The sequence below is a fragment of the Galeopterus variegatus genome, unplaced genomic scaffold (assembly GCF_000696425.1).
Source record: "Galeopterus variegatus unplaced genomic scaffold, G_variegatus-3.0.2 Scaffold5090, whole genome shotgun sequence".
NCBI classification, from domain to species: Eukaryota; Metazoa; Chordata; class Mammalia; order Dermoptera; family Cynocephalidae; genus Galeopterus; species Galeopterus variegatus.
Window position 1 is genome coordinate 150222 of NW_007731201.1, and position 9941 is coordinate 160162.

At 32.4% G+C, this 9941-nt stretch overlaps 1 protein-coding gene across 1 annotated transcript in view; it reads left to right on the forward strand.

Annotated features, from left to right (window-relative positions):
• The window catches only part of LOC103604337 (MAGUK p55 subfamily member 6-like), a gene marked incomplete at its 3' end in the record, with an annotated part of 39294 nt that overhangs the window by 22820 nt on the left and 6533 nt on the right, over positions 1-9941 (forward strand). Inside the window, exon 2 of the mRNA XM_008588896.1 lies at positions 60-178. Coding sequence (XP_008587118.1) covers positions 62-178 — 117 coding nt within the window. The remainder of the gene's footprint in view (positions 1-59; positions 179-9941) is intronic.

Below are 9941 nucleotides of genomic sequence, written 5' to 3' on the forward strand. Positions count from 1 at the left end.
GGAATTTAAGAGTTTTTTTTTTTTCTTTTTCTTTTTTTGTGTTGCTTATATCACAGCAGCAATGCAGCAAGTCTTGGAAAACCTCACGGAGCTGCCTTCATCTACAGGAGCAGAAGAAATTGACCTAATTTTCCTCAAGGGGATTATGGAGAATCCTATTGTAAAATCACTTGCCAAGGTATACTGGTTTATTTATAAGATTACTGAATTGTTTTGGAAATTGTTTTTACACAGTCTTTTCAACTATCACTACTTTAGAACTTGGTTACTATACCTTAGCCTTAGTTAGCAAATAATAACACTTATCACACAATGAAATCTTAGCATAGGCAAAAATTAGGCTTCTTTGGCCTTTTCTATTCTGACTTTAAATACAGGATGAAATGACTGTTAGTTTTGGCCTAACACCTTTAAAGTTTAAAGAATTCTTTACTATACAGGTCGTGTTATAACAGGGCCTGTGAAAAAGATTCAGCTCCCATATCTGTTTCCAACAACATCAAAGTATTGATTTTTTTTCCTGACTTCCCTTATCCAGTACTTTTTTGAACTCTTGTTTTTTCTTGCATAACCTTGATATTTTAAGTGTTCTTCCATAGTCAGCTCTGGAATAATCTTCTTAACTCATTCCTAAATATACTTTTACAACCATTTTTTTGGTGCAGTTTCATTTTGCATACTATTTCCCCTTAATAATTTTTGTAAACATCAGTAAAGCTTAGTGTACGAGGGTACTTCATAAAGGTCATAGAAAAATAGAATTAAAAGATAATATGAATCTTTCCATGAAGTTTTTGAAGTAACCCTTGTGTTAACTAATACACAGTCCTGCTATCTCAGTATTTAGAGTTCCCCCAAATGATTCTCGCTTCAAGAACCTATGCCACATGCCCTCTCTGACCTTTTCTTTGTATAGCAATCTTGTTGCTCCTTTTGCTTTTTGCACTCCAAGAATGTTCACTTTACTCTCTCCTGTGATCTGTTTTTAGCCACAGTCTATTATTTGTTTTCTTGCAAGACTTCTGAAAAATCATACCTTTTATAAAGTTTTTCATTAGTAGGAGTGAGTTAATGATGCAAATCCTTTATTTTATTCACACACTTACTCATGCTATAGTCACATGGTATAAAGGCTCCTAAGTAGAAACAAAATCCACTGGTAGATCACTCAACTGGGATTTTTATTTTAATCATTTTTGAGTACAGTCTTTCCAAAATTTATTAGATATTCCTATATTTTAATAATAATTTTTAGGATATTATTTACTTTTTGTTTCAATCTTATAAATATCAATCACTCTACTGAGTAGGAGCTTCAGGGTCTGTTGAATTAAGCAGGAGCTGTTTAAGCCTATATTATATGGCTTACACTGGGTTCTTATTGGTATCTTTAAAAGGTTTTCACTCTTCCCTTGATGTCATACTGTTAATTGTCAGTTTTTATTGTCCATTTTTATGTTTATTGTCCATGTCAATTTATCTGTTATATCTATCTCCATGTTTATTTAATTTATGGCTTTTGATCTGTAGATTCAGAAACTATATAGTATGTTCGGAATTTTACAGCACGCTTGTAGTTTACAAAAGCCTTTATATTATACTGTTTTATCTTTACAACAACTTTATGAATTGAAAACTGAGACTCAAAGTAGATAAATGATTTGCCGAAGGTCACTTTGCTAGTAAATGACAGAGATAAGGTTTAGGCCAGGTGTTCTGTCTTCAGATTATGTGCTCTGTCTACTACAACACAGGGTATTAAGGGTGTGTGTGTGTGTGTGTGTGTGTGTGTGTGTGTGTGTGTGTGTGTGTGTGTGTAGCTCTGTCTACTACAACACAGGGTATTAAGGGTGTGTGTGTGTGTGTGTGTGTGTGTGTGTGTTCTTAAGAACTTCTGTGGGTAAAAATATATTGGTTTTGTGCCACGGATGTTGGCCTTTCCAAAGATCATCTTGTTGATTATTCTTACCATGTAAAATGATTGGATGCCTTTTAAGCAGGTAAGGTGCTCCTGTACTCTTTTGATGGTAAACATGAAACAAAGAACAGAACCACCCAATAATATCCAACATTCAAGGAGATTCTCAATAAATAAAAGCAGTGGTAGTTCAGTACTCCCACAATGTAGGTAAAGAAATCCCAGGAGTAAAGGAGGACTTCTCCTTCCAATTAAGTCACAACGGACAACACTCTCAGTACAAGTAGGAAAAAAAAATTCTGGAAGATGAGGTGATTGGAATTTGTGGGGCAGAATGTCAAAAAGGAAGATGCGGAACACAGAAAAAGCTCTAGAGACCTACAGAGGGATGCCCTTATGTCTTTGGCTGAGGACTGACCTGCACATATAGGAGGTAAGCCTCTAGAATCCAAGGAAAGATCCAATGGAAAGTAGTAGGCCAAACAATTTCCAGAGCTCACACAGAATGGAGAATCATTTACATTCCCACCAGCCTGATTGGAGGATCCTCGTAATACAGATGACACTGGGCAGAATTCACACCCAGTGTGCTGTAGCAGACCAACCTTGGAAACTAATACAGACCACAGCAGAAGTAACTAAAAATCAATAACAAAGTTACCTGAAAAAAAAATCCCCAAATACATGGAAATTAAAATAACATGCTTCTAAATAATTCTGAGTCAAAGAAGAAATCACAAAGAACCATAGAAAATATTTTGAACTGAATGAAAATACATGTCAAAACTTGTGGAGTGCAGCAAAGTAATGCATAGAGGAAAATGCCTATGTTAAAAAAGAGAGCAATATCTTGAAGTCAGTGATTAAAGTGTTAACCTTAAGAAAGTAGAAAAAGAAGAAATTTAACCCAAAATAAGCAGAAGTAAGTAAATAATAAAGATAAAAATGGACATTAGAAAGAGAAAAATCAATATAACTTTGAATATATCAATAAAATTGAAAAATTTCTAGCTTGACTCAAATTACCAATATCAAGAATGAACAAAAGGACAGTAAAAATCCAACAGACCTTGCAGGGGTAAGAAAATCAAAGACAAAATGAAAATTTGTAAAGCAACCAGAGAAAAAAAGACACATCACCTTTAAGGAGAAACAATAAGACTAACGGGTTGCAATAAAACAGGAAAAGAAGAAATCACAAAGAACCATAGAAAATATTTTGAACTGAATGAAAATACATGTCAAAACTTGTGGAGTGCAGCAAAGTAATGCATAGAGGAAAATGCCTATGTTAAAAAAGAGAGCAATATCTTGAAGTCAGTGATTAAAGTGTTAACCTTAAGAAAGTAGAAAAAGAAGAAATTTAACCCAAAATAAGCAGAAGTAAGTAAATAATAAAGATAAAAATGGACATTAGAAAGAGAAAAATCAATATAACTTTGAATATATCAATAAAATTGAAAAATTTCTAGCTTGACTCAAATTACCAATATCAAGAATGAACAAAAGGACAGTAAAAATCCAACAGACCTTGCAGGGGTAATAAACATTATGAACAACTTTGATAATAAACATGACAACTTAGACGAAATTGACTAATTCCTTTTTCCCCCCACCTTTATTGAAGTAGAATTGACAATAAATTGACTAATTCCCTGAAAAACACAGAACTATTAAATCCCACGCAAGGATAACTCAAATGGCCACATATCTGTTTTTTTTTTAATTGAATATTTATACTTTAAAACCTTCCTACAAAAGAAGCTTCAGACCCAAATGACTTCGCAAGTAAATTCTATCAAACATTTAAGGAAGAAATAATAACAACTCTACATGATTTCTTCTACAAAAAAGGATGAGAAGGAAAAACTTCCTATTGTTTTATGAAGCTAACATTACACTGAATATCAAAACCAGCTAAAGATATTTCAAGGCAACTACAGAGTAGCATTCCTGATGAACATAGACTTGAAGTTCTTGAGAAAATATTAGCAAGCCAAATACAGCAACATACAAAAAGCGTAATACCCCGTTACCAAGTGAGTTTTGTCTTAGAAATACAAGATTGCCTTAACATTTCAAAACCAATCAATGTATGTCACCATTTTAACAGACACGATAAGAAGAACCGTTTGATTACGTTAATAGTTGCAGGAAAAGTATTTTACAACATTTAACATTTATTTCTTATCAAAACTCAGCAGACTAGGAATAGCAGTAAACTGCCTCAACTTGACAAAGGGCATCTATTAAAAACAAAAACAAAAAACCCTATAGTTAATATCACAATTCATGGCAGAAGACAGAGTGCTTTCCTTCTAAGATGAGAAGCAAGATGAGGGGCCCACTTTCATCACTTTTGTTCATCTTCATACTAGGGGTCCCAGCTAGTGCAAAAAGGCAAGGAAAAATATGTAAATAAAAGGTACACAGATTGAAAAAGAAAAAATAAACCCTTGGTTATTCAAGGATGACATTATCATCTATATTAAAAATCCTAAGAATCTACCCAATAAAAGCCTTCTAGAACTAATAAGTTAGAACTGATAAGTGAGTTTATCAAGGTCACAGGATACAAGATATACATAAAACAATTGTATTTTTATATACTAGCAATGAACAATTGGAAATTGTAATTCAAGAAAATAATTAGGGATAAACTTAACAAAATGTGTGCAAGATATATATATATATATATATATATATATATATATGTATACTCAAAACTAAAACATTGGTGAAATTAAAGAAGGCATAAATACCTATATACATACATAAATGAAGGGATTTGAAGATTCAATACTCTTAAGATGTCAATTCTCCCCATACTGATCTATAGATTCAGCATAATCCCAGTCAGAATTGCAGGAAAGTGATAAGATAATACTAAAATTCATAAGGACCTAGACTAGCCAAAACAATTTTGAAACAGAACAAAATTTGAGGTCTTGAACAACCTGATATCAAAGATTATTATGATCCTACAGTGATGAAGACAATGTAGTATCAGCATTTAGATGGCACAGAAGAATTAGTTCAGAAAGAGACTAACACATATACGGTCAACTGATTTTTGTTAATAATGCCTTGGCAATTCAAAGGAGAAATGGTAGTTTTTTCAATAAACGTTGCTGGAACAATTAAATATTCATATGTAAAAAAATGAACATTGTCCTTTTCCTCACAGTATATGTAGAAGGTAGCTCAAAGTAGCTCATAGATCTATAAGTAAGAGCTAAGACTATCAAAACTCCTAAAAGAACATATAGGGAAAAATTTTTGTGAGTTAGGGTTAGACAAATACTTTTTTGTTTAATTGACAAATAAAAATTGTATATGTTTATCATATACATGTTGTTTTGAGATATGTATACATTGTAGAATGACGAAGAGCTAATTAACACGTGTTACTTTACATAAGATTTTTTAGATAAGACATAAAAAGCATGAAGTGTCTGAAGGTAGGCCAAAAGTAAAGTGCCCACCAAACTGAGGAGGTATCTTAAGATTGAAAAATGAAGCATGCACTTCTATGCAGTAAGGCAAAGAATTTTCTCTAAAGGGTAATCTACTTACAGCATGGTGGATCAGGCAGGTGATGACCCAGAAGCACAGGCAAAGTTTCTCCATGCCACCTCTTGGTTGAGCCCAAGTTTATATAGGTAATTCACACAAAGCAGTGGAAAAAGCCAAGAAGCAACTACTAGCTAAGAAACAAGATAATGTTGCTAATCCCAAATGTCAATGACAATGATTACTATCTTTGGTGGTTTTGTGATGCACGTAGCCAGACCAGCTGTTGTAATACCACTACTTAATCATTAAGTTCCTTCTTTGAAGTTGGCAAGCTGTTTCTAAGTATTGTTCTAACTACTTTACCCCTAGTTACTGTATAGCTTTTGTGGGCAGGGTTCATAAAAAGGACATAGTAAGTGGTAAGGGCTTCAAGGTGGAATAAGTTAGACAGTCTCACACAAAGCATAACAAAAAATTTGATAAGTTAGATTTTAACAAGAGTAAGAAACTTACTCTTCAGAAGTGCCATTAGTGAAAAGACAAGCTACACACTGGGAGAAAATATTTGCAAAATGTATATCCTAAGAAGGAAGCTGCTCATTTGTTGCTGGTAGTAATGCAAAATAGTATATAACTACTCTGTAAGACAATTGGAGTTTCTTAAAAAGCTAAACATGATCTTACCATACAGTCCAGCAATTGTACTGTTTCGTATTTACCCAAGTGAGTCGATAATTTATGTCCACACAGAAACCAATACATGAGTGTTTTTATCAACTTTATTCATAATTGTCAAAACTTGGAAGCAACCAAGATGTTCTTCAATAAATGAATGGATAAGCAAGGTGTGGTACATCCATATAAAGGAATATTATTCAGCAATAAAAAGAAATGAGCTATGGAGATATTAAAGAACATAGAGGAACCCTAAATGCATATTGCTAAGTATGATTCCAACTATGTGACATTCTTGAAAAAGCAAAAACTATAGAGACAATGTAAAAAAATCAGTAGTTGCCAAGGTTTTGAAGGGCAAGTGGTGGGAGAGAGGGATAAATAGGTGGAGCAGGGGGAGATTTTTTTAGGGCAGTGAAACTATTCTGTATGATACTGTAAAGATGGGTAGATAACATGCATTTATAAAAACCCATGGAATTGTATAGCACAAAGAGCAAACCACATGTATGTATGTGAACTACATTATGTAACTATGTATATGTTTATATGTAAACTATAGACTTTAGTTATTAATAATTTATTAATATCGGTTCATTAATTGTAACAAATTTACCACACTAATGCAAGGTGTGGGAATTCTCTACTTTCTGCTCAATTTTCTGTAAATCTAAAAGTTTATCAACTAAAGTCCATAATTTACATTACAGTTCACTCTTTTTGTTGTTTGTGTATGTAAAGTCTTTATCTGGTTTTGGTATCAGAGTAATGCTGGCCTAATAGACTGAGTTAGGAAATATTTCCTTTGCTCCTATTTTACTGGAGAAATTGTAAAGAATCAATATAATTTCTTCCTTAAATGTTTGGTAGAATTTACCAGTGAACCCATCTGGGCCTGATGCTTTCTGTTTTAGAAGGTATTAATTATTGATTCAATTTTTTTGAGAGATATAGGGCTATTCATATTATCTATATCTCCTTTTGTATGTTTTGGTAGATTGTATCTTTCAAGGAGTTGGTCCATTTCATCTGCCTGATTTGTGGGCATAGAATTGTTCATGCCTTTTTTCTCAAGTTTCCTAGAGTGGAAGATTAGATTATTGATTTAGATCTTTCTTCTTTTCTAATGTATGCATTCAATGCTATAAAAGTAGTGTTTATAGGGAAATTAATAGCACTGAATGCGTATATTAGAAAAGAAGAAAGATCTAACATGCAACAGTTGACGATTGACATATGGGTTTATTTTTGGACTTTCAATTCTATCCCATTGATTTATTTGTCTAACCACTGATTTGGTAACTGTTGCTTTTAGTAAGTTTTCGAATCTGGAAGTGTGAGTCTTCCTGCTTTGTTCTTTTTTAGGATTGCTTTAGCTATTCCAGGTCCCTTGCAATTCCATAAGAATTTTAGAATCACTGTCAGTTTCTTTAAAGTCACCTGGGATTCCTGTAGGTATTAATTGAATCTATAGATCATTCTGAGGAGTATTGCCATTTAACAATGTTAAGTCTTTCAATCCATTAACATGGGACGACTTTCCATTTGTTTAAATCTTTAGTTTCTTTCAACAATATTTTGTAGTTTTCAGAGTATAAGTTTTGTACTTCTTTGTTTAAATTTATTTCTAGGCATTTTATTTTTTGATGCTATCATGAATGGAATTATTTTCTTAATTTCATTTTTAGATATTTTAATGCTAGTGTATAGAAACCGTTGATCTTGTATCCTACAACCTTGCTGAACTTTGTTTATTAGTTCTAATAGTTTATCAGTCCTTAGGATTTTCTAAATATGAGATCATGTCATCTGTGAATAAAGATAGTTAGCTCTTTCTTTCCAATCAAATGCCTTTTTTTTTTTTTGCCTAATTGCACTGGATGTAACCTCTAGTACAAATGTCGAATAGAAGTGATGAGATCACACATTCTTGTCTTGTTCTAGTAAATATAGTGTAGAGTGTGGGTTTATGCTGCCTGTTCTAAATCTGTATTTTTTGTGTGTAAGATTTCATATCGGTACCTATAGAGCAACCTCATTCTTTGTAAAGGTGCCATAATAGTTTATTGTGTGGATATACAAGTTTTCTTTAGTCAGCCTCCTGATAGATATTTAGATGGCCTTTTCTCTTAAATGCTGTAATACTCGTACATAGGCTTCTACATATTTTTTTGCACATATATGTTTATATCTTTAAGATAAATTTTTGGAAGAATCACTGTATTTTTGGTAGCTATGGTCAAATTACTCACCAGTGTATGTTCTCACTAGGAAAAATGTGTGAGAGTGCTTGTCTACTCTCATTTTCACCAACATGGTATGTTATCAGAATTTTTATCTTTGCCAATCTGATAAGGAGAAAAAGGGTTTTTATCATTCTAGTTTGTACTTTTTTTTTTTTTATGATGAGTGAGGTTATGTATCTTTTTGTATATTTAAGAGGTATTGGCATTTCCCTTTCTGTGACTTTTTTATTCTTATTCTGCTCATTTCTCTTAGTGGGTAATTGGTCTTTTTCTTATTGGTTTATAGAAATCCTTTATATGTAGGGATATTAGCCTTTTGTCTTTAATATGGTTTGTAGGTATTTCGACCTGAGTTTATTATTTGTATTTTAACTTTGATGATGAGAAGAAATTTTAAATGTTCATATAGTGAATTTTATTGGGCTTTTTTTTGGGGGGGGGGGTATAATTAATAGCTTCCAGATAGTTAGGATGGACTTTCCCACTCAAAGATTATAAAAATGTTCTATTTTTTCTAAAAACTATTAAAGCTAAGCTTTCAAAAAAGTTTTCTTTTTCCTTTTAAAAATGTATAACAGATTTCCTTTTCTAGTTTTTTGACATCTATGTGATTCATTTAATTCTACACATATCTTTGAGTGGCTCAGCAATGTTATTTAGAAGTTCCCTGACTACCTTGATATTTAACTTATCTAATATAGGAATTTGAACTCCTGATGGTTAACTAGGTGATTTCTGACAAGTTCTTTATGCATTAGAGAATTCCATTATAATTTATTTTACTTAGTTCATCCATTTTTTTTTCCCAGAGCAAAGCTCATCCTTTTTGATATAATGTATTCAGAAGCAAAATAGAAATTGAGTTCTCTATTCTCTGTCTCATTTCTACTTTCTGCTGAAATTCTTTTTTTTTTTTTGAATAATTGTGGATTTATCTTGATTTTTTGTGTTTTAGTCTTTAGAATAAGAGGATGACTCTTGACTACAGCCAAACTTATTTCCAATTTACTTAGCTTTTTCGAGAAATATTTAATAAACAGCTACTACATACTTAGCCCTGTTCGAAGAAGATAGAAACAAAATTTGTGATATGGGCCTTGCTTTTTAAGAGGCAAAGGCAAGTTAATATGCATACTAATAATACTAGTATTATTAGAAAATAGTATTTGTCACTTCAGATGTAGCCTACAATTTTTGTTAAAAAAAAAAGTTTTTTGTTTACAAGTGTGGTTGAACTGTGCTTGGGTGAAATACCCAGAAGTTCTGAAAGAACTTTTTCTTCTCTGCAGTTTATTTTTCTAAGGTGCAGTGGTGAATAGGATTTTCAGAACTGGACGTACAAGAAGGCTAGGCCATATGTGCATCAGCTCCAAGTGTTCTGCGATGCCAGTCATGTCATGTTCTAGAAGTGTAATATATTTTTATTGAGTTATGTTAGTTTTCTAATAATGCTTTTTTTTTTAAAGGAAACAAGACCCATTTATTCAAACAGCATACAGCTCATCTGCCCCTCTGGTTAGTTTTTAATGTTTCCTTTGCCTTTTTTAATTTGATTAGTTAAATTCTAGTTGATACTTGCCTCATGA